This window comes from Ictalurus furcatus, chromosome 26 (assembly GCF_023375685.1).
Source record: "Ictalurus furcatus strain D&B chromosome 26, Billie_1.0, whole genome shotgun sequence".
In the NCBI taxonomy this organism is placed as follows: domain Eukaryota; kingdom Metazoa; phylum Chordata; class Actinopteri; order Siluriformes; family Ictaluridae; genus Ictalurus; species Ictalurus furcatus.
The window spans coordinates 14,860,593-14,885,974 of NC_071280.1; the positions used below are offsets into that span (position 1 = coordinate 14,860,593).

The window sequence follows — 25,382 nt, forward strand, 5'->3', positions numbered from 1 at the left end:
AGATTAAAGGACTAAAGTGATGCTGCATCGCTCTCTTCAGGTATAGATCTAGTACCAGATCTGCCACTGTGGTACTGGTACTCGCATCACTATCAGCAGGTAGTCACAGGGCATTGTGGGTATTATTGGAAACTGCCAATGAAAGATGTTTAAACTAAAGATATCAACTCAGAATTTCATTACAAAATCTAGCTTGGATGCCACTGAAGATCACATGTTAATTATAAATATTACCAAGCAAGGGTGGATTTTTCCTTTAATGCTGAGGTTGTGCTGAAAATCAGCTGCTGGTGATTACGGCTGTGTGATGTCACCTTGGCCTGATGGAAGGAGGACATTGGAAATCCACCACCTGTATAAATAACATGGTAAACTGATGATGGAACAGCTGCTGCAGCCACCAGGATGCTCGGCTAGTTCGTAAAACGTCACATCTCGTTAACACCCTGGGGTCTCTCCCTTTGTCGGGCACAAATCCATTACGCCAGCTTGCATGCCGGAGTGAAAAACGTGTAGTATTTCGTTCAGTGTTTCCTACACGTCATGTTTCGCTCCATTCCTTGGGCAAGGGCACAGTGCCAGGCCGTCAAGAGAGACCCCGTGCCGTATGGTAGTGGTTGTTTTAATTACTCTGCACATAAAACCAGTTGTTGTTTTTGAGCTACCGGCGAAAGGACATTAATAGTTGTGGGGTTCCCTGGATGCTTCCTGACTGCTTTCTTCGAGTCGAGGCTCAGAGTTTGGGATGTGGCCAGGGAAGCTGTTGGAGTTTCTGTCTGACACACACACATACAGTACAGGGCTGTATTTCAGCACCACAGCTGAGGCTCAATGGAAAATGCGTGCATTGGTTGGCACTGGTGCTTACCACAGGCACTTAAGCTTTTAACAGCTCAAATAAACAATTCCCCATACCCCATACCACACATTTAACACACACACACACACACACGCAGGCACGCACACATTGTATTTGGGTGAGCAGTCTTGAACTTGCAGGTTTTTGGGTTTCTGCTCTAACTTTCTAAAGTCAGTTCTTACCTAATGGCAGGGTGTATATGTGTAATATCATTTTCTCACACTGTTATCAGAGGTGGGTGCTATCATTTGTGTCACCAAAAGAGGGCAGCAATCATATTGCTTCCCCCCTACAAGTTGTAGGCTATAGTGAGAGAAATCTCTGCAGACATTAGCACACAAATTCCCAAACCTGGTCCTGGATTAGGCTATACCCAATATGCTACACAGATTAGCTCCCAATTCATCTGATCCAGTTAATCGACTAATTGAAAAAGCCCTTCCTGAGATGAAATTGATGTGTTAAAGCAGGTTAAAACGCTCAAATGTGCAGGGGGTACTCCAGGACTAGGATAGGCGACCTGTGCATTGACATAGGCTATTACAATATGACATAAATAAAACTAAAATCCTAGAACTACTATCCTATATAAGTGCATTCTAATAGACATTTACATTTATTCATTTAGCAGACGCTTTTATCCAAAGCGACTTACAAATGAGAAAAGACAAGCAAATAGACATTAAATAATGATGCAACCTACAAAAGTCAATACTCAATACTCTTGCTTCATTTCCTGTAGTTTGTATTCTAACTTTTGTGTGGAAAGCGCCTGATCAGTTCCTGCGCGCGCACTAGCTTGTTTTCCGCGAGATTTGCCAGGCAAACACAAGCGGCACCTGAGAGCGCGCGCGTCTCCCCAGTGCGCGTCTCCGCCAATCGCCTGTCAGTGTTCCTCGTTTTGACTCCGCCCCTTGCTCTCTGATTGAAGTTTTCTTCGTCCGTCTGCCTCGCGCAAATCCACTTTCACGCTCGTGGTGTGCGAACAGATATTTTGAGCGAAAGAGCAGCTTGGGTTTTTTTTTTCTTTTCCCACAGAGAAATGCACATGATGGGCGCCGCCGTCCCGGTTCGGATTATTTTGGCGCTGATTTGCGGAGTTGCGCTGGGGAGGAAACAGGACTCGTCCTCGGATCTCAGCGGCATTTTTCGCGCAAGGTGCGCCGCCAGGTGCCTCAGCCTTCACAGCGCGCGCATCGCTCACGCGCCGACCCACTTTCAGGTAAAAGCCTGTGGTGAAAGCTTCTCTGTTCTTCGACAAAGATACATATATTTTTAAAAGAAGAAGAAATAAAACTCTTATAGGTCTGTGTAGGTTAAAATAAAGTGAAACCTGTTTTAAAGTGTGTAAAGTAGCCGCTGTCAGTGTTTGTTGTTGTTGTTGTTGTTTTTCAGAGTGTCATTGAGAGTTTACAAGTAAACATGAATTCCTATATCAAAAGTTTCCTAAAAGGAATAAATGGAATATTTAAACTAAAATATTATACCGTTTTATTTCCACTTTGCTCAAGCGTATATCTAGAAAGGTGCATACATGCTACTGTACCTTTTAAAGCTTTTGCTAAAAAAAATAATAAGAATATATATTTTTAAAGATGCACAATAATAATAATAAAAGGTACACAGTTTACATATTAAGGGTTCGAGGAAAGGTAGTTTTCTGTCAAACAGCCAAATAACTGAATAACTTGGCTGTAAAGTTGGCATGATGCCAAACTTATGATTTATTTAAATATAGATAATTTCATTATTTATATCACAAAATTGTTGTTTTCAGGTCTGAAATGTGTTTCTTCTTTTGTTTTTTTTGTTTTTTTGCAGTATAGCTAGGATGCATGGTTACTTGTTTCTCTGTGTAGTTTTTGTCTTTCATTCACTCATCCACAGAGAGCGTTTTTATACCAGGCAGGGTCACGGTGGATCCGGAGCCTATCCCGGGAATACCGGGATCGGGGCAGGAATACATTTTGGATGGGACGCCAGTCCATTACAGGGCACCGTATACACACTGATATTGACACGCTTAATTTAGAGTATCTGTGTAATGGCATGTTTTTGGGAGGTGGGAGGAAACCAGAGAACCCGGATGAAACCCACATGGACTGGGGGAGAACATGCGAAAATGTACACAAACAGTGAACCGAGCACAGGCTCAAACTGGGGATCTTGTCTGGATTTTGCAAAATGTAGTGCACAGAGCTGTACTCTTCATCACCAGAAGAATACTTGTACTCGTGCAAGGGTGTCTGAGCATCCATGTAGACTAACGATGTGTGCGTTTGTACGCTTGCTTTGTTATTGCGATTATGCCTGTACTCATCCCTTCTTCTGTAGCATAATCGTGAATGATGTCGTTTTCAATGAACAGCAGCTGCCCCACTAAAGAGCAGCCAGACTCATTTAGCATGCCCTTTTGAGTCTGTACAGGCTGGCGTGATTCAACACGGGGAGAATAACTGTGTATGCAATCTTTTCCATTCATTCTACAAATACATACTATAATGTGTAGTAGCTCTATCCTTTAATCTTTGTGTTGGGAACTTGGCCCAGAGCCAAAGAAGGCAATCCTGCGTTGTGTTCCCGTATACCGAAAGAAGAAGAAGAAAAAAACAAGTTCTCGAAGCCAAAAGACGTTTCTCCAGAAGCGAGCACCCGTGATGTCATCCTGTCTGAGCCATCCTGTCTGAGAACACGCTCAGCGGAGGCCCATCACATCGGTGCCGCTTACCACACAAGCTTATCTGTTTGGTTCAGTGACCTAGGAAACGTTATCAAAAACGGACATGATGCTCATTGGGGAAGGGAAAAGAAAGGCCACTGTTCTTCAAACAACAGCCAGTGTTCTTAGAGCGGCCATCTGCGTTGTAGATCCCTCAGTGAATGCCTTTGATTTGCCAGTGACCGCAATCTACAGCACCCACTTCTGAAAAGCTCCCTCAGGATGATGAGAGCTATTTTGTCAATTATTTCCCTTTTTAGACAGACGATAGAAAGTGTGACCATGAAATTTTATTTGAATTGATGCGATGAGCCGCTGTCAAGGTCACAAAGGTTTCCAGGGTCACGCTGATCAGAGATTAAGGAAATGAGGCAAGCTTTTAAGGTGGCCTGTTTACCGCACATGCTGAGCCAGTTTAATCTCTAGCTAGAGATCTGATCCGAAAATGAGTCGTCTGATTTGACTTTACACCACAGCGCTGTTCAACTCCCTAATCTGATTGGCAAGAAGGGGTTGATTTGTGAGAACAGCCGCTCAGACAGTACAAATCACAGGTTTATATGAGTGTGCTTGTTCAAACACATGAGCGTTTCTAAAGTAGCAGCTAACTGACAGTAGACACTTCACATAAATCACGTGTAATAATCAACGTTAAAAAAACCGTGCTGTTATTTAACAAAGGAAACGTATGAGGATCGATCAATCCCTCCAAGATTTTGCGATCGCAGAAATGAACGAGCAAACTCCACAATATTCTGAGGCGCTGGCAATTTTTCTGAATTACCGCAGATTTGGGCCAAGACGTATCGTGTGACATCATCACAGCGCGCATTCAGCCAAAGCCTTCTTCGATTCACGTGCGTCGTACATGAGTACAGCTAAACGGTCTCATTTACCAACAAACATCACTGCAAAATTTCGCTAATTCAAGTAGTTTTCCCACAAAAAAAAAAACCCCTCTGTAAATCGCATCACAAAGTTCGAAAAAAGACGCAGGAAAATCAAGCCGTTTTGGCCACAACAATCACAAATAAACTCCGCTGAATGACATGGTGACGTTTTCTGCAAGGAGATGTTTATTTCACGTTTATGGAAGGAGTCTCAAGTATCCATACCCTTATGTCAGAGGTAAAGCTGCTCCTTGAAGTTTTTCTACACTTCAGGACGGAACATCCTACATTTTGTGCTTTCTCTGTGATCTTACAAGCTGTTTTTAAATTTATTTATTTATTTATTTATAGTATTTTTAACTTTAAGTGGGGAAAAAAGCGAACGTCTATAGCTACTATAGCTACTAAAATGTTTGCTATAACAGGAACGAGCACGTTTCACATTCCACACCATTAAATATACATATAAATGTGTGTTGTTCATTAATAAATAAAACAGAATTGTATTGCTGTGGTACACGAAGAATGAAACATTTAAGGATGCTTAACCCCCTGTCATGTTTGAGCACTTTATTTACATAAATAGAAAAGAAACCAACGTTCAAATGATGTTACCGTGTAAGCTTATGAAATCTCGAAGCAAATTTCTGTTAAACTTCATATATAGCATGCATTCGGTGGAAAAGATTTGTATGACGCTCATGGCACAAACACACGTGAACTACACCATGCTCCTGCCCGAGGCTTTGGCTATTGATCCTGCTTCACTGGTCACAAAGGCTTTGTCTGGCTCTGCCCATGGCAGGTCCGATTAAAGATTCATGAGGAATGAAATCATTCACGTAGTGTATTTTACATTAATCGCTTATTCAGTGTATGCTGAAGAAATCCTTCTGTTGGAAATGTCAGAAGAGCTGTGTGTGTATATATATATATATATATATATATATATATATATATATATATATATATATATATAATATAAAAGCTCCTTAAAGAAGCATGTATTTGTGACAGTTCCTGACATGCTACGGACTATTATGGGATTTAATATGCAAACAGACTGTGTGATAAGAAGAGGTTGTGAGAGGTTTACAGCATACGCACCTAGGTGACGGAGCAATTCAAAACGTTTCCTAGGTGAATGTTTGTCTTTGTAGGTGGATGTGGGTCAGGTTCGATTGGAGGTCAGGGTTACTCCGGTGACATGTTGTTGTGCATCACAACGAACAACTTTTTATTATAGCGTACACTTTGACATGGACAATAACTTCAATTAGAAATGCTTAGCATATAAATGACCTGCTGTATTATTTATTTATTTAACAAAGCCTCTTTGTTTCCCCTGCCCAGTTTAACAGTAGCTCTAATCCCAGCTGTAGTTCCATGTTTCACATAAATCTAAATATGTTTTTTTTTTTTCCTTTCTCTTCCCTTCTAAATTGTTTACTTATAACAAGTTGTATCCCTCTCTCTTTCTCTCCACAGAGTAATGGATCCCTGGGCTGGTGTCAAGGCCATAAGCAATGCGCAAAGGTAATTTTTGTCAAAATTACACAGCATTACGTTGCTGCTTGACACAAATCCAGCGCAGATCGGTCATTTTAAAATATCGGTGTGCTCACCCGCCTCCCGTAATGACATCATACATCATGCTGAGAGCGTTGTGCCGGTTCTTAGTGCGGACCATTATTCTTAGGTGCTTTAAACCTTAACACGAATGTGTGATATATTGGCTATGCTCCTGGAAAATTAATCAGTGTAAAATGAATGTGAGATTGAAAGACATGCCTAAAAATATGCACTCAAAAATATGTACTCACATTTTTATATATATATATATATATATATATATATATATAAAAAATATATTCCAACAACAAAAGATCTATAAAATGTCACAAACTAAGCATCCTACATACTACGCATCCTACATACAGACTGCAAAAATGTTTAAACTGTGTTTTTTTACTAACACAATATTTCCGGTTATTAATAATTTGTTGTTTACGATGTTAGTTTAACTATAATTACATCACCTTATACATAAAGATTCCACATTTTGAAATTATAACACAACGTCGGGCCTTAAGCAGAATCAATTAAATTCATGCCTTGTTTGTTTAGCTATTTAATCATTGAGAATTTAATATTTAGTACAAACTTTTTGCATCTTACTCCAGCTGTTCCTCTGCCGCTGCCTAAAAGTTCAAATCAGTTTCAGGCTTCCTCTATCTTAACATAAGGTCAACTTCCTTTTGGGATCAAATCACATTTATAATGATAACATAAACGAGAGCTCTGTTGCGAATCCTTCGGGTCCATTTTCTTAAACTGCGATGCACAAGTCGTACACCTGCTAAAAATCTTTAGTGCTGCTGCCGGCCTGTAATTCAACAGCTTTTATTACACGGTTTCCAGGAATTCAGGGTGGGCGATGTCACAAACCTATCATATTACAATTCTGGAAGACATTTCCATGATGTATAAGATGCATCATAATATATAGGTTTGCTAACAAACTGCCAGCAGTACAGTAGTGTTGCTCTGTGGAATTCTCCATTCTGATTGGTCCGTTAGTTCCAGCTATAAGGTAAATCACAGGTTCATACTAATGTGCTCATTCTAATATGACATTATATTGTTTCTATAGTAAACGCTTACTCATGGAACACTATGTGATTGTTTATATGGTTAATTGCACTGTGTTTTTGGAAGGAGTCTCCAGTGTCAATGCATAGTAACAGGCAGAACTAAAGCTGTAAAGTTTTCCTACACTCAGTAGTCTTGAGGGCTTCACAGTTTCTTGGTATCAAGACAAACTGTTTTACTTTTATTGTCTTATTAATTTTAATAGAGAGAACAAAAGAGAGGCTGTTATAACATAGCTGTTATGGATGTTATGGCTGAAAATGGATCAAAAGTACAACATGCCATTGTTTAATAAATAAAACATTCGAATAGTCACCCTGCGATGGATTGGCACCCTGTCCAGGGTGTACCCCGCCTTGTGCCCAATGCTCCCTGGGATAGGCTGCAGGTTCCCTGTGACCCTGAAGGAAGGATAAGTGGTATAGAAGATGGATGGTTGGATGGATGGATGGATGGATGGATGGACATTTGAACAGTCGGAAAATGACAGTGGTATAAGAGGAATAAAACAGTTCAGGACGTTCTGTTATTGGAAGATAGTCAACTTTGGTCGATAGCCACATCACACCGCTCCGTCGTTGATTATTTTCCAATAACAGCATGTCCTGGAGTGGTTTATGCCAGCTGGCTGTATGTTATCTGTCAGCTTTATACTATAGCAGAGAGGTATAAAGCTGACAAGCTGCTCCTGCAGATTTTCCCCCGATTCTCATTATTATGCTGCTCATTTTAAAATATGGTGCGCCATCTCAATCTCTCTCTCTCTCTCTCTCTCTCTCTCTCTCTCTCTCTCTTTGATGTATGGCACAAAGTCAGGTTTTTTTCTTCATTTTTCTCCATTTCACACATACATTTGCATACATTAAAGCAGAATCTAGTGCACATACATACAGTTCTTAAACAACAAACAACCCTCACATGTCTCACCAGCTGATCTAGGGTCAAGATCACTATAAAGAGGGGAGGAATGTGTCACCGGAGTCACATCCTCCTCTCGACTATAGCATGCTGCCTAAACAAACTGTCACTGATGAGACATTTGAGTTTTTTGGGAGGTTTTTCCCTTTGTTGACGCACATGTTTTCCCACATCACTCCCCGGGTAGTCTCACAGAACAGCCAGAGGTTTGACCTCTCTCCTTCCATCCATGAAAACATTTGGCTGACTGTTCCACACATTTTCAGAGCCTTCTCCAGAGAGTCCCTTCTCGAATTCACTTTAAACCCAACCGATTCCTCTCTATTCATTCTAGCAGACGCTTATTGGTTTAGAGATCCATCAAGCGCAGATAAATAGACTATTAAAAGCCTGTGTGTCAGTAGTAACGGAGTTAGCGTTTGCCAGTAGGCCATGCTGCACCTAGGCTTAATTGCACTATTACCTCACGCAGCTCCTTCAGTTAGATAATTAAAAGGTCTCTTTTGCTAATTAGGAAGCGTTTTGCTCTTAAGAAGTGCAAGTTAGAGAGTAATTAGTAAGCGAATACAGCAGAATTGATTCCAAAAATTGAACCAGACTTATTTATGTGTCTCTGTCTGGAAGCTTTATGCTTAAGATTAGCTTCCCAGTATAACACAAGTAGGTTATAACGATATGCTAGAGGCACATCACATCTTCATAATCCCCCCTCCCCCCCCCCCCCCCTTCTTTGTGTTCAGGTGTACCCAGCCTCTGAATGTCAATCACTCTGTTTAGAGCAGAATCCCACAACAGACACTCAAGACGGCTTGATTAAAGAATTTTTGACTTGGCAACATCGTCACGACACGCTGCGGGCGCTCCGCAAAGCAAAAAGTCGGCCTTTGTTCTTGTTACACTGTTTACTGTGTTGTCATCCTGAAGGCTCTTTGTATTTTGTGTCCAGAACACAAATAATCATCGAGGTGTTTACAAGCGAGCAGTATGTAGATCCAAACACAAAGTCGTTTACATCCGGGAGCTGTCAGTCACTTCACAACCAGGAAACAAAATAAAGAAAGGGGAAAAAAAAGTAAACAAGTAAGTAAGTAAGTAAGTAAATAAATAAATAAATAATCAAGGATGTTCACAATAGTAAATAAATAAATAGATAAATACATAAATAGATATCTGTACAAAATCAATAATTTAACAGCCAGAACTTCACTAAACTAATACAGAAAGAAAATAATCAGGCATAATCTACAACTACTACTACTACTACTAATAATAATAAATGACAACAATAATAATGTAAATAAATAAATAAACACAGTTGTTTAAAAAAAATCAATCATTTAACAGCCAGAAAATAAATAAATAAGAAACAAACAAACAAAAAAATGAATAAGTAAAACAATGTTAATAATAATAATAATAATAATAATAATAATAATAATAATAAATGACAACCATAATAATGGAAATAAATAAATAAATGCAGTTGTTTAAAATCAATAATTTAGCAGCCAGAAAATAAATTAATAATAAACAAATTAACAAATGTATAAATAAAACAATTATTATTATTATTATTATTATTATTATTAATAATAATAATAATAACTACAACAATAATAATAATTATTTTTTATACTATAAACATATTCTGAGGATCACTTACAGTATATTATGCACATTATGCGGTCATGTACTCTCATATTAATTCACTGGAGCCATTGCCTCTTTTTATTTCTACCCAAAGAACACAGACTAGTCACACCATGTCAAAATGTAGATTTGTGTAATATCTCAAACGCTACAACTTCAACGCTAAATGTCACTTTTCATCACTGAGCTGGCTGCTCCAAAGCACAGGGACACAATAGCAACACTTGAGCAGCACTCCAAAGGGATTAGCCTGCAGCCTGTGCGCCCAGAGAGTTGCCCATTTAAACGGCCTGTAGAGTCATTAACGGTACAAGAAAATCCCGTCGTCAATCTGCACTTCACTGAATGTCATTACATTTCTGCAACCTTTTAAGTACGCCATATTTAAATGTCAGCAGAATAATTAGTATACCATGAGAACACTCTAAGCTGCTGTGATTATGTCCACACATTCATTTGTGGCCACTCAGTGAATGAGAATCTCAGGAAAGCTAAACATGGCAAAGGGCCCGCTAATGTTAGGGCCTAGAAACTTTGTAAAGCAAATGCAGTTTGTTCAAATGAATACCACAGACAAACTTTGGCGTTCTGTTTCTCTCTCTCTCTCACACACACACACGTGCACACATACACTTTGTCCTCTGGCATTAGCTGGGCATGTTCTCAAACCCTGGAGTGAAAGTCCTGCTCTTTACCTAGAGCTAGCATTATGCATGGACAGTGCTGATGTGGTTTGGTTCCTGCAGCAACTCGCGGTTCTAACAACCACCCAAGCCAGAACTGTCTCTGAACTGATTTGCCTTGTAGAGTCACGCTTGGCTAAAGTGCTAATTATATATCAGAGGTGGACAAATCATAAATTCATTAGCTAACCCACCAGGCAAGTAAAAGCTTCAGTGTACGGCCCAGCTCTGTTTGATGGTTGTAGTAGTGTTGTTTTTCCCCCCCGTTCTTTTCCCGGTTTTTAAACCTACTAGATAAAAAATTATAATAACCCAGACATGTACGTGTCCTAGACGCCTGCGTTGCATACATTTCACCCACAGTTTGTCCAATACCCTGAATTTACAGTTACGTGTATTCGTTTGACGTTCATTTTAATCAAAAGCGACTCGCAAGTGAAGCAGAAGACAACACGAGCGACTTGATGTCACAGGAGCTGACATAGAGTTAAAAAACCTAATTTGCCCCATTTGACCAGAAGCAAGTCGTAGGGATAAGAGCAAGTGTCTCAACTTGGCAGTCAGGGATGAAGCAGTCAAAAGAAGAAGCATTACAGTCTAAGAGGGAGAGGTGTGTTGATGCACGAAGGCATCTATTTAATCTCATCAAGGGATTGATTATTACATGATGAGTTGTATCTGAACACTGCAGGTGCAGAGTTATTTAAGGGTCCAGATCGTTAGCATGCTGTTGGAGTGACCGCTTTTATGTCTGTCTGCTGCTCTTAAATAACCTTTATTTTGCAGCGTGGAAAGGAATGCTCGATTTGTGCCTGAAATGGGGCGGAAAACTAACCGGCGCTGGGGTATAATACCAGTACGGCACATTCGGGATCGTTCGAGGGGATTAGCAGGGCCTCGCGTGAAAGCTTGGCACGAGCTAAAGGGTGGTTTTAGAAAGGTGATCACTGCACTCCTGTGTTTTTCAGGGCCAGTGGTTTTAATCCTCCAGGGCCACAGACTTGGCTCGGGTGCGTGTGATTAATAGCCAGGTCCTGTGGTTTTTCCCCACCGAATGTGGAATGCATCATATAAGGGTGATATATTCAAGTTGAGAGAGCTGTTGAGTTAGCCGAGCGCTGCGCTGCTCAGAGTCTGACAGATTAGAATGTACTCCTGAATACACGGAGTCCATCGAGGCAGTGGTTTGCAGTGCGAAAGGTTTATGAATAGTGCAAAGCCTGAAGATTAAGTGTCTGCAGCTTGGCTGTAAACAAGTTCACTCTGAGAAGACAGATCAAACAAGGAACAGAGCAATAAAACCGAGCGTGTCTGCCATGGTGGCTAGATGGGTAAGGATTTGTAATGCTTGTTGGAGTGGACAAATGATAAATTCATTAGCAAGTCCACCCCAGTGTGAATGCCCCAGCGTGCAGCCCAGTCTCATGTTTTGCCTGGAAATCAAACGGACTAGGCTAAAGAGTGGTAGCAGAATGTAATCACATACAGCCACGTAGTTTCCCAGGTTAAGCGCATTAATACAGAGTAAAGGAAATGATCATAGAGCAGATCGTGTCTGCGCCCTGGTCAAAAAGTCATCGAGTGAGCTGTGGTGTTTTGGCTTCACATCGCTCGTTAAAAGATTGTATGAGTCTGGCTCGTGTCGTTATTTTTTCCTAATGTTTAACCCGTGAGGTGATTGGAGAGTTATACTTTCAAGGTGCGTCATGTCACTATAAAGTGTGTTAAGTTTAAACATGCGTAACAAATTAAAGCTTTTATTTATTTATTTTTGTCAGTCAATAAGGAGCAGATTTTCCTTCTCTGGTTAATGGAAGGTTCTTGTCCTCTAAACAGCTACAGATTAAAAGCAGTTCCCAAAATCTGCATGTCCCAGGCTACTGGTTTTTCCACCAATGAGTATTGATCTCTTATGCTGATTTGTAAGTGTAGATTATGCACTCTTTTATGTATTCATCATCCAAGTATTCATGTATTCATCATCCACCATCATTTATAGTCCACTCCAGATGAGCAGTTACTGAATGGGCAAAAAACATTGAATACTTACCTGCCTTTTACGGGCAGTGATGGATATAATGATTGAAACCCATTTAAATAGCTACCAGAGAACTACCTATGTTTATGAGGGGAGTGTGCATGGGAATCATAGGCAGGGTGCAGGATCTTCCACCAGCGTGCTGAGGGTGTTTGGGGTGATTAGTGTGCGCTCGCCTCGGGCCTTTTTCAGCAGGTTCCTAGCCACAATGTGCTCCATAAAACAGGCTAGTCCTGCTCGCTTTCAGTACCCCTTAGCCTCGCTGCCATTATTCATAGTTTCCGACAACCTGCTCACGCGCCCTTTTAAACGTCTTCCTTCTGAGATAAACGGCTTTTCCCATTCTCGTTCGGAAAAAGTTTGGCCCCAGATAGTCCTCTGAGCAGCCACACGTACTAAAGTGATCGCAGATGATACTCAAAACAGCCGCTGTTGTATTTAATAAGGAACTAAATTTATATACTGTATCACCTTTCACACATTAAAATGCAGCTCAGCGTGCTTTAAAAAACGAGTGTGTAAGAGAAAATAGAGAAAATAAAAATGTAATAGACATTCTTAGAATCAATCATTCTCAAATATAAGATTAATTTCATCCATCCGTCTTCTATGCTGCTTATCCTACTGGGTCACAGGGAACCTGGAGTCTATCCCAGGGAGCATTGGGCACAAGGGGGGGTACACCCTGGACGGGGTGCCAATACATCACAGGGCACAATCACATACACATTCACACACCCATTCATACACTACGGAAACGGAGTACCCGGAGGAAACCCCTGCAGCACCGGGAGAACATGCAAACTCCGCACACACAGGGCCGAGGCAGGAACTGAACCCTCGACCCTGAAGGTGTAAGGAGAACGTGCTAACCACTAAACCACCGTCCGCCCCATAAGACTGAATGAATAATAAAATAAATACAGATAGTAAATTGGATAAAGCAGTTAAACAGCCAATGGTTAACATTTTAAATGATAAATATGCAAGACTACATGACTAATGGTGAATATTTTAAATTATAATATATATTGTTTTAAAGTTAAATGACTAATGGTTAATGTTATGATGATAAATATAATATTTCATAATGATAAATATGTTAGGTTTTAAGGTTAGGTGGAGAATTGTTAATGTTTTGAATCATGAATATAAGTGCAATTAAATATGTTCCCACAGTGTGCAAACAGACTGCTAAAGCATGAATGTGAAGCTCTAGTCAGCATAAACCATATTGCGTAATTAACTAAGGGAACTTTTTGATAACAATTAAAACCTAATTAGTTGTGCATCCCTGCTATTTTCGTTCTCCCTTTAAGCACAGTGTTATGTCAAAGTGACCGGCGTGTCTCATTACTACAGCATGAAATTGGAAATGCGAATTCCCCCGAGGCGCGCAGACCCCTGCTCGCTCATGCAGGAGGAGAAGTGTGTTCCTCTTGGGGTGACTGGATAGAGGACACCGGAGACGAGGCCAAGAGAGGCGAGCGAGAGAGAGAGAGAGAGAGAGAGAAAGCAGAATGTCAAGGCGTATTACTGGGACAAGAATAAAGAGTACATTTGCATTGCTAAATGTAAATGTCAAATGTTGCTAAGGGCTCAAGCGCAGGGTTTTCTTTCTTTCGTGTCACCTCGGAGAGGAACAGAAAGCAAATCGGGGCTAAACAGTTTACAGGCACACAACTGCGCCACAATGTTTTGCCAGTTAAATGGGTGGCTTTTCTATAAAAACTGCTGGTGGTAAACTAATCTAACGCTGTCATGTCTGTACGCAGTGCCTGGAGCCGTGCAAAGAATCTTGGGAACAGAGGGACGGACCCTGTCGAGCGCCATGCGAGGTACTGGCTACAGAATTCCTCACGTTTTCACAGGTTGCTCTTAGTCTACACTTAGTAAGCAGAATACAACCGCGGTCTGATTCAGCACGGCTGACACTGGTGCTGTGGTTATCTAAATACTGCTGATTGTCAATTGTTCTTTCTGATAGACCCTAAATTAACTTCCTTTTATTAAACTCCGATTTATTTTTTCTCCCTTTCATACAGAGTTCAATTGACATTGTGTATCCTGTAATTGTTCTAAATGTGTGTGTGTGTGACTTTCCTGTATAATATGTAATGATTTTGGCGAAGCAGTGTTTCTCCTTTCCTGTTACATGATTCATAAAATCACAAGAACAATGGGATTTTCAAACATCTTGAGATCTGCATCCGTGCCAACGACTTCATCCAGCTTGACTGTTTTTATATATTAATAACACATGCGGTACCAGTTCGACTCTGGTCATAGATTTACTGCCAAAAAGATAGAATACTATTAGTACCATAGACCTTGTGCTTGCTTAATAATTCAACGCTCAGGCTACTTATAAATGCATGGCACGCCAAACCTACAAATAGCCAGAAACAAATACAAAGGTCAGTATTTTTATTATTTTTTTTCTAGAATGATGTAATGATGTGTCAAATTTAGTAATCATCCTTTCCTGGCTATAAGGGTTTGCCCATTTCTTTTACACCAATTCTCCTAAATCATAAATGAAACTGTTTTTACTGGCCACGATTTTGCCTAAATGGCTAAATAGAGACGTTCCCGGACATGAGCTCTGTAATATTAATTCCTGCGTTAAAATGCCGAATAAAAGGTCACCAGTGCTGCGTGTTAAAAGCAAATATATGTGATTGTGCTGACATAGTTTCCTGTGTCCTCTTTGTCCCAGCACGCGTTTGCCAAGCGTCATGGCGAGTGCGTGACAAGCTGTGAGTTCCTGCGTTCTGTAATGGTGCTGAAACAGGGCGAATGTCCGGCTCCAGAACGAGCCAGCGGATTCGCAGCCGCCTGTGTGGAGAGCTGTGAGGAGGACAACGAGTGCCCGGGACACAAAAAGTGCTGCGCCAATGGCTGTGGGCACACGTGCCAACCACCCAGAAACCTCTACAGAGGTATAACACGACAAAGCCAATCCAGTAACGTCATTCATCACATATTCCTCAAACGCAAATTCGTCCTGTAAATAAATAATTAGGTGGTGCCACTCCAGGAGGTCCCCAGACACCTCCGCTCACTCCTGCGTTTGCCAACCCATGGTTTAAAAAGCTGGATTTCTGCTTGGCACTAGTTGGGGGAAAAAAACCCCAACAACACAAGAGAAAGTAAAAGCACCGACACAAAGTAACGACTCTTTATCCTTTATTCAGAAACACGAACAGGTCCGGCTGCAAGGCAGTTCACAGGTCTATATTAATGCGCTTATTATAATACATTATCATTACTATTGTAACAACTAACCCAGGGAACCCAGTAGGGTGGATGCTTCATTAACTGATTTAAAAAGTCTCCAGTGTCAGGGCTTTGCAACAGTCAGAGATAAAGCTGTAACTAAAGTTTACTGACACAGGGAAATGTGCACCATGGAGGGCTTTGTGGTTTCTCAGTAACATGACAAACTGCTCCCCCCCCACTTATTAACTTCAAGACAGCACAAAAGACAGAGTAGAAAGCGAAGGACTGTTTATAGTCATGGACGTATAAGGTAGAATAAATTTGGTAGAATAAATGTTATGTCAACAATAAACCGATTTAAAAAGTTCAGTGTGTGTTTTTTGTATATAAAAAATGGCATAGAGAAATAAAGCACTTCAGGGCATGCTGTTATTGGACAATAATCAACTTTGGTGGGGTAACAGCAATTCTGCCTAATGTCAGGCAGACTGTCACACCACCAACTACTTAATCTAACTAATCGTCCAGTCGAATAATCCCACGGAACTGCCCAGAGGAGGGTTTTCACATAAGTGGACCTTATAAATTATTATTTATTAACTTGATAATGACCTGATATTGATGTTCCTTGCTGACCAGGTGCTCCACTGAAGCCCAGGAAGGAGCTAGTGTTTGAGGAGATGCCGTCTGGTGTGTTAGAGGTGCGCTGGTCCTCCAAGTTCAACGTGTCGGCTGAGCCAGTGCTGAACGTGCTGCAGAGGCGCTGGAACTATGGCATCCACCCAAGCGAGGACGGCGCGACTGATTGGGAAGTGGTAGCGCAGGTGTGTGTGTGTGTGTGTGTGTGTGTGTGTGTGTGTGTGTGTGTGTGTATTTGTACGTCCATATGAGCCAAGGACGGATATGAACATGCTCACTGTGCTTACATTCGAAGGAGCAAATACAGTTCCATCCTTTGAGCCAAACACTCACCTACTATTATGTATTGTGTGTGTTCTGTCTATTCTAGCAAGTTCTTTGAATCCGGTGTAAACGTAGCCTCAAAGGTACACAACGGTGGTCCTTAAGACTCAATTGTGTACTTTTTAAATGAGTTTTAAAGCCACGACATTTACATTCCCACATGAAAACGTTTTGTAGAACTCTGCACCTGGAAAGGTATGTTTTGGTAGCTGTTTTCATGTAGATCCACTATCCTTTCATCCACCCGTCTATTCACTGATTGATCTATGCTTTCTTTCTTGAAATAAGTCATTCTTGTTTTGTTTTGGGTTTTTTTTTTTTTTTCCTCACAAATCCACCATCATGCTGTACTTTCTGTTTTATTTTTGTACTGAATCCTGTGTTTTTGATGTAGACCTCAGAGGAGCGTGTCTGGCTGGCTGATATACGCCCAGGTCGTTGGTACCAGTTCAGAGTAGCAGCAGTCAACGTACACGGAACAAGAGGATACACCACCCCCAGCAGACACTTCAGAGCCTCTAAAGGTAAAGCGAGTTAAGTCCAATCATGTTAAAGGAACAGCTATATGCTTTTTCAACCTAATCTCCATCCACACCATGTGCAGTTACCACTGACAAAAATGTTTTCCTGGACTGAGAAAATAACTGAAAACCAGTGCACTCAAAACTATGAATTATAAATGAAGTCTAAGGGTAGGTGTTGGGGGGAAAAAAAAAAAAAAACCATGGTTGTGTTACACAAACTCAAACCTATAACTGTTAACAATAAGAGTAACGCTCTTAGGGTGAGATACTGTAGACATGAAAGAAAGAAAGTTTTTTCCAGCTTCACAGCCTACTGGAGCAATTCAGTGGAAAGTCATTTCCGTTCCTTACGCTATGCGAGCGATCACATGGACGTGTTTATTTGTATAAGCGCGTTTAACAATAGGCATTGTCACAACGCAGCCTTTGAGAAATCCGGGTGTAGATTCAGATCCCTAATGAGCAAGTCAAAAAATACGGGGAAAAAACCTCCCTGAGACAATATGAGGAAGCAGAGCAACCCGACTTAAAAAAGAAACTCCTTCTCTTCTAGTGATACTAGATTGTGGGATTATGAGTCTTTACAGCATAAAGGTGCAGAAGAGTAAAGACAGTATGTTGAAAGGGTGATCACTGCATGTAAATATGCTTAAAGGTGTGCTTAGACTTCCATGATAGTTCCATGAGAGTTCGGAGTAAAGAGATGCAGTTGATATAGATTAGGTTGAATAACATGGTGTATATTTAGACAACTTACAGTATGTAATGCATCCAGGTCTTGTGAAGAACACTCTCAAGGAGGAAGAGTGTCAGAGCGAACATTACTCTCGCTCTCATAACTAACCGTCTTGTCATTTGACCCTTACAGATCCGTCCCCACCCCCAGAGCCCTCTGACCTACAGGTCAGTCACGTGACCTTTGGATCGGACAGGTCAGTATCGGTGCGTGTGAGCTGGGTGTCTCCAGCAGACCCAGATGTCCCGGTGCACCACTACAAACTGTCCTGGAGCATGATGCTCAGTGAAGGAGGGTACACGATGGCATCCAAACTCAAGAAGAGAAAGACTATCAGTGGGGTAATTTGTACTCACCTTTCTTCCATTCTTATTTTCGATTCATCGTCTCCCTCTCTATTCCGCAAGCCTGGCGTAAATCCATCCCCGGCGACCACAGCTCCACCCCCCGCTCCCCCCCTTTTTTTTTTTTCTTTCTCATTCAGCGAGCCACAACAAATGAAGTATAACAGTGCAAAGAGGCGTAAGATAAACAACTCGTGGGTTTGCCTTTGATCATGCAAAGCCTTAAATTGGATGCCAGGACGGTATCACATTGCATCAAACCCACTGACTAAAGGCCGCACTTCACGAGTCTGTCCGGCGCACAGCCAAAAACATCATATTAATTCTCATTGCGTTTGAGAGTGGGAAATCTCTTAATAACAACCAAATTGTTTTCCTTTGAGTGAGATCATTTTCAAGGAGTTTGTTTTTTTTTCTCTCCCCCTCCCCACCCCTCTCCCAGCAACGTTGGCGATGGCAGCAGCGATGTTTGTGTTTTATGTACATGCTGCATTTTTTAAAAGAAGGTTTGAGGGGGGATTGTTGACATTTTCTTGTTAAACGAAATTTTTCTTAATAACCACTGGATGAACTGGGACACATCAAAACCGTGGTTTAATAGGAAAACCTCCCGTGCTGCATTTGAAGATTCTATTACAAAAGGAAAATGATGCAATTAGGTTTACCAAGGCCATACCGGAATACCACATACAAATACGAATTACATCATACTGCCACATAAAATACTCATCGATGATAAAAGTAACTTTATTTACTTTTACACTTCTGGAAAAAATATATTTGTATATATATATATATATATATGTGTGTGTGTGTGTGTGTGTGTGTGTGTGTATATATATATATATATATATATAATATATATATATATGAATTCAATACGTTGTGTATTTAGCCAGTGTGTATAATAATGGTTCACCCTAAGAAGTCTGATTGTTCTGTCTTATAGCAGTGATCCCATCCCAGCAGCTCACAGTGTGTGTGTGTGTGTGTGTGTGTGTGTGTATGTGTGTGTGTGCGTGCAGGATTCTGACTCGGTGGAGCTGGAGGGTTTGAGGGAGGACAGGAGTTACACAGTGGAGCTCCAGTCCGTGTCATATTGGGAGCAGCTTCCTCTCAAGAGTTCCAAGGCTATCCTGCGCTTCTCAACACAGCAAACAAAAACCGGTGCGTGACTCACGTAGACACATATCTCAAGAATTATAAATGGCATTATGGCTTGCTAAGTGTAGACATCAGAAGAGGTGCCAACATTCGTGGCATTTACTGTTTTTCGACCCCTTGTGGATATGGGACACATCTGAAACTCATGCATTTTCTGCTTTTTATACAGACCGAACGCAAGTCAAATTTGCCTGGTATAAAAGATGACGTTTGCTTCTGGTAGCATTTACTTTTTCTTCGTGCAGAGAATGTTTCTGAGAAATTTGACCTGCGAAGTCCCAAGCCTCGGTCTTGCGAGCCAGTAGAAATCAAGTGGCTTTTTTTGGTTGGTACAATAAAATGGAGAAGCTGTTTATTCCTTCTGTTGCTTGGTGCACATCTGAAAAAACATAGCCTTCTCGTTCGCCAGCGTACACTATGGTTTTTGCGGTAAAATTCAGCTTTTTCTGCTTTCTGGCTCCTAGGATTTTCTTGTTAGCAATGTTGGCGCCTTTTATGTAGTTCTTGCGGATGTGGTTTTCTTTGCTGATGCACAAGTCTTTCATAAATGATACTCTCTGTAACAAGGTGAATAACATGAATAGAAGAAATACTACTTTTTTTTTTGTCAATGTGTTTTAATCTCTCATTACCTTTAATGTGGATCATATGCATTATATTCAAAGTTGTCATTTTCTACTTTTAATATCAGAAACCACAGCCAGCCCTGTGCTTCAGAAAGGTCAGTCGGACCTTCTGGATGTGGGCACGCCGTTCTACCAGGACGGACAGCTCCAGGTTCGAGTCTACTGGAAGAAACGAGGTAAGAAAAAAAAAAGTGATGAAAGGCATTTTCATCAGTCCGGGACTACAGGGGGAAAAACCCTGCAGCGTTTTTTGAAAAGGCCGCTACCTCAAAGCACAGTTCTGCCTTTGTGTAAACAAACTGCTTATCATAAAGTTAAGGATCAGGATTAAAGGAAGAACAATGGCTGCCTCTGCACTCGGTACAGAAGTCTATTCAAATCAGTGTCCTCTTTATCATGTGCTAACATGACCGTCTCTACTTAGAAAGAAAAAGCGCAGGTTTGTGAATGATGTAAAACTGACCCTGGAGAGTGTGGTGTCTTTTTAATCTCATCCTTTTATGTAGTGAAAAAAGAGCCTGCATTGTATACTGATCCAAGGACAGAGTTCATAAATCATTTTTTTTTTTTTATAAACAACTGCACACTTGTCCACAATTTAAATCCAGGCATGAGCTTTCTAATGGATGAGAAACAGATTTGTGAAGTCTTATCACTCTGGTACATTATCAAGATGGCTGCAGTGATAGTATAAAGAATGAGACACATAGTACATTCAGTATATATGATACATATGTTCGGAATTTGGTTCTGTCGAGTACAAGTTTACTTCTCGTCAAGGCTAAAGCCACTGTGTCTTTTCTTCATCAGACCCGAACGCGAGTCGTTACCGCGTGCAGTGGTTCCCAGAGATTTGTTCTCATAATGGAACCCGAGTCCAAGAGAAGCTCATTACACAGGTAGCGTCTCAATTTGTCTTACCTCACAGGTATGGGGGGGGTGTAACCTGACAGGTATTCAACTCCAAGACAAATTACTCCAGGAAACAACACTTGATCACTGCTAGTGAAAAACACTGAAGGGGAAAATCTCACCTGCATCAATCACCAAGAGCTCCATTTAGCAAACTGAATAAAAAACATTTATAACCTAAAGCAGTAGTCTCGAATTACAAAATTAGAATACATGTCTTCATGTATTAGCAAGGCTTTTTTGAATATTAGAAACAATCTTTTTTTTTTTCTTCAGATTTAAGCATGTTAAGATGGATCTAAACTGTACTGTGATTTGCTGCATGTTTTGGGTTTGGTGAATATTTTATTTGTTGTGTTGTGTAGGAGAATTACGCCAGCTTACCTAGTCTACAGTTTTCCTGCAAGTATAAAGTGATCATCCAGGCTGTTGGGTCCAAGAGCCGAGCACAGGCAGAGAGCACCACTTTCTTCACCCCACCATGTGCAGCCATTCAAGGGAAGAGCTCCAAACCCATTACATGCCCTGGAGATCCTGGTAGGTCTCCATTACTAGATACATTCACGACATGAAGAAGATAAATTGTCCAAAATTTTAAGTTAATAATGATTCAGCACACATTCAGGTGCTTTATCTTTTCTTTGAACTGTAATTTGTTTTTCGCCTTTTAGTTGCTCCTGCAAAAGTCCAGGCAAGGGCAGAGAACCTCACTGCAGCCTTCTCGGTGCATGACAGCAACGTGACGGCTTTGTTCTCATGGGTGGTAGCCGTAACGCGACCCCCTCAGCAGGTCACGGGTTACCAAGTCACCTGGGCGGACGTCACAGCTGAGAGACCCAAAACCAACCAGGCCAACAGCCTCATCTCTCAGTCTCAGATCCTCCCTCCAGTGAGTCCGTAATCCAGCGATACTTGACAGCTTCCTCACTTTGCCACCAAATGAGTTTTGCCCCACTGTCTTTGTCATATCCAGAGGCGTCTACAAAAACCCGGGCTGCTTGTTAAACAACCAGAACTGCAGAGTGATGTATTTTTACATTCGAAAAAGTCCAGATTATTTGTTTGGTTCGCAAGTTGGTTGCAGCACGAAACACTTTGTTTCTATTGATTCAGGAGGTCTGACACTGCTTTAGGCTGCTTTCTCAACCACCAGCGCACATTTTACGTGTAATCCTATGGGAAGCAACCGCAAGGCAAACAGAATGCAGCTGGTGTAATAAATAAATAAATAAATAAATAAATAAATAAGTGCTGCCGTATGCATTTATTTGGGCACAGTGGAGCATCCAAAGCTGCAAAAATTCAACTTTTTTGAAAAGTGAGGTCAAATACTTTTTATCTCTCGAACAAGGAGGCCATATCTCCGGGGACAAGCAAGTGAAACCAGCATGGATGATTTATTTTTTTCTGGTGCAGAAAAAAACATGTTTTGTGAGTGAGCAAATATAAGGAGATACAGCATGTTGAAAATATTTCACTACCAATGTTTTAAAAATTGCAGTGTACACAGTGTGATGCCCCTTATTTACTCTGGCTGCATAAGTCACACAAGCAGCTCACATTGTCTTGATTTTCTGCCTAAAACGAAGTCAATGTTTATTTAATCATTATTAGTGATAATAATAGATCTAGGTAAAAAGCTAGGCTAGTGGGAAAGCAGCATTCGTTTCTTTGATTAGAGCATACATACAGTATGTATCTCACAGTGCCAGATTGTTGTACTGTGTACTATTTGTGTTGCCACTCTTTGCTGGTTCACACATGCCAATCGCGTCCAGGAAGTAATGCTTGTTGCCATGTTTCAAAAGACACACAATGAAATGTTTGCAAGCAAGTGTCCTACCTGTGCCAGTTAAGCTGCAGCAAGAGAAAATATTGGCTCCGGTCAGCCTTGGATAGTTCAGATGTTTCTGTATTCACACTCTGTCCACCCTCTCGCTGTGTTTTTTCTCTAGGAAAGAAAAGTTCTGGTTGTCTCCGGCTTGCAGATGGCATCTCTGTACAGGCTGGAGGTGGGAGTGATCACCGCTGGAGGTCAGGGCCCGACAACATTCAGAACTTTCCAGACTCCAGGCCATGCCAGGCCTGTCCTACACTACAGTAAGGACCTCGTTTCTATGTCAGCTCGTTGTTTCTACACCGTGATGGTCTGTGGGTGTGTGAAATGAATGACTTCTTCTTTGACAAGTCGTTTTAATAACAGTGTCTGAAACGGTTCTTTAATAAAGTCTTCATATCATGCCACTGGGACAGAGATGACGAAGTTCATTGATTGAATCATTAAACAGCTCAGCCTTCAGATATCAAGAGAAACAACTGTGCACAGATGTTTTTTTTTCTTTTTTTTTCTTCTTGTTCTTCTTCCTAATCAATTAACCGAACACCCGCTCTGTCTCGTCCATATCTGTAGAACCCAAGGTGAAAAAGCACCATTTGAGGTCAGTCATTGAACAGCACTGAAGCTCACACTGGAACGTACCATCTTAAACCCCCCCTGAACCCAGCTCCTCAGGAACACAAAGAACAGAAAGAACCAAAGAACATTGAGCAGATCATTCACTGAGAGGATCAGAAAACATCTGGCTCTGGGAGAGTCAGGAGAAGGAAATTGTGAAAGCGATTACTCGATCCCAGACGTTCTCGACGAAGGATTTCCATCCACCAGAGAGCCAGAAAGAAGAAAAAGGAAGGATGGTGATGAAAACAAAACACAGCAACTGGGGGGGAAAAAAAATTGTAACGTAATGATCATAAATGGATATGCAACTACAACCTGAGTGAGTTTTGCATTGTTTTTGTTTGTTTGTTTGTTTGAAAAATTATCCCTTGTTATGTTCCCTTTCTTTCAATGGCACTTAACCGACAAAGCAGACTGACTGTTAACCTTCAGCCCTGCATAACCTGTGTTTAAAAAAAAAAAAAAAAAAAGTGTCTGCAAGTCCCGTGTTGCATGTGGTGAGAAGTTTTGCTTTGACCCATAAATAAAGTTAACTCGTAAAGTGGTGTGCGACTGCATGTTATATTTACCCCCCCATCATGACTCCCTGATTTGTGGGCATGCACCTTTTACTATGTGTCAAATTACAGTTATACAAATTGCGATTCATATTCACTGTGCTGATTATCAATTCTGTGTGAGTTCCTTGTAAGTGCAATAGGGTTGTTACGGTTTCATTGTTCACAATGTATATTTTTCAAAATATTGTTTAAAATAAGAATATTTTTTTTTGGGGGGGGGCGGGCTCAGTGCACCACTTCTCCTTGCAGCCTTTCATTTTATGACAACGTGATAAATACGGATATTTGAGACACTTGTACAAATAGTTCCTTTCCATTCTCATCACCGGCTTGCGTTTAGTGTTAAAATACTCGATTAGTGCCGTGTAGGGCTGGGCGATATGACAAAAATATCATATCACGATACTTAAGGACATTTCTCCGATCCATTCAGTTCTATTTAATTTCTAATTATTAAAAACGTAAAAAAAAAAAAACATACTGACGATATCTCAGAAAATTGTTTCACGAAATCATTTAGCATGATATCGATATTACATCGATAATATCGCCCAGCCCTAGTACCGTGATACCATGATATATATATATTTTTTGCCTACGTTATCATACCATGCAAATTTCAAACCGTAACACCCCTAAAGCGCAAAAAAAAAAAAAAAAAAAAAAAAGTGTGTTTTCCGTGTGCTTCTCATGCTGTGGGATTTTATCTGTTGTGTAATTCTTGTATATACTTCATGTCCTTATTTATTTGTACGTGTATTTGCTACAACTGTGTAATATTGGTGTGTGTATATGTATGTATGTGTGTGTGTGTCTCTTGTGCATGTGAGAGAGAGAAAGAGAAAGAGAGAGTGAGAATGTATCGTGTATTCCTCCCATCATAAACATCCTCATGAGGAGTTTTGTATAAAATAGATTTGTAAATTCCCATGGATTTAAAAAGTGTACTGTACATATTTTTTATTATTAAAAAAAAAAAAAATCCCCACACCCTATCCGTATTGTCCCTCGGCAGATATTATTGCTTTTTATTGAAAGTGATACAAGCGATGAACTGAAATGCTTTCACTTGACTAGCGTCTATTAAAAAAAAAAAAAAAAAAGTTCCTTACACCTGGAATCCATAACCCATCAGAACAGTGTTCGGAATTGGCACACGGAGATACTGCATTCTTCTACGATAAAGGCAAGCCGTCGTTCCAAGCCAAGCTAAAATCCCATCATGGCTAACACATTGCGCTATCTGTTCTCTATATAATGATCTCACTTGGGTTACACACACACACAAGGGAGAAGTGCTCTGTTAGAGCCTGCTCATTCTCCTGGTTTCTATTTGCAGAGTATGTGTGTGTGTGTGTGTGTGTGTGTGTGTGCAAACACAGCAGTGGCAAATCTCCTGGGACACGTGTGTGTGTGTGTGTGTGTGTGTGTGTGTGTGTGTGTGTGTGTGTGTGTGTGTGTGAG

At 40.8% G+C, this 25,382-nt stretch overlaps 1 protein-coding gene across 2 annotated transcripts; it reads left to right on the forward strand.

The window, feature by feature from the left end:
• Positions 1 to 1,239: 1,239 nt before the first annotated feature.
• anos1a (anosmin 1a) lies at positions 1,240 to 25,206 on the forward strand. Of its 2 annotated transcripts, XM_053615773.1 has the most exons (14): positions 1,240 to 2,081; positions 5,957 to 6,004; positions 14,185 to 14,247; positions 15,129 to 15,351; positions 16,271 to 16,455; positions 16,989 to 17,118; positions 17,987 to 18,195; positions 19,224 to 19,365; positions 20,054 to 20,164; positions 20,799 to 20,887; positions 21,266 to 21,437; positions 21,572 to 21,789; positions 22,856 to 23,000; positions 23,311 to 25,206. In XM_053615773.1, exons 1-14 carry the CDS (start codon positions 1,902 to 1,904, stop codon positions 23,358 to 23,360), a joined length of 1,965 nt encoding a protein of 654 aa, XP_053471748.1. In that variant the 5' UTR covers positions 1,240 to 1,901; the 3' UTR covers positions 23,361 to 25,206. The 2 variants fall into 2 exon arrangements, with proteins under 2 accessions (XP_053471748.1, XP_053471747.1); XM_053615772.1 differs by lacking the exon at positions 23,311 to 25,206 and having other exon boundaries at positions 22,856 to 23,272.
• The last annotated feature ends 176 nt before the right edge of the window (positions 25,207 to 25,382 follow it).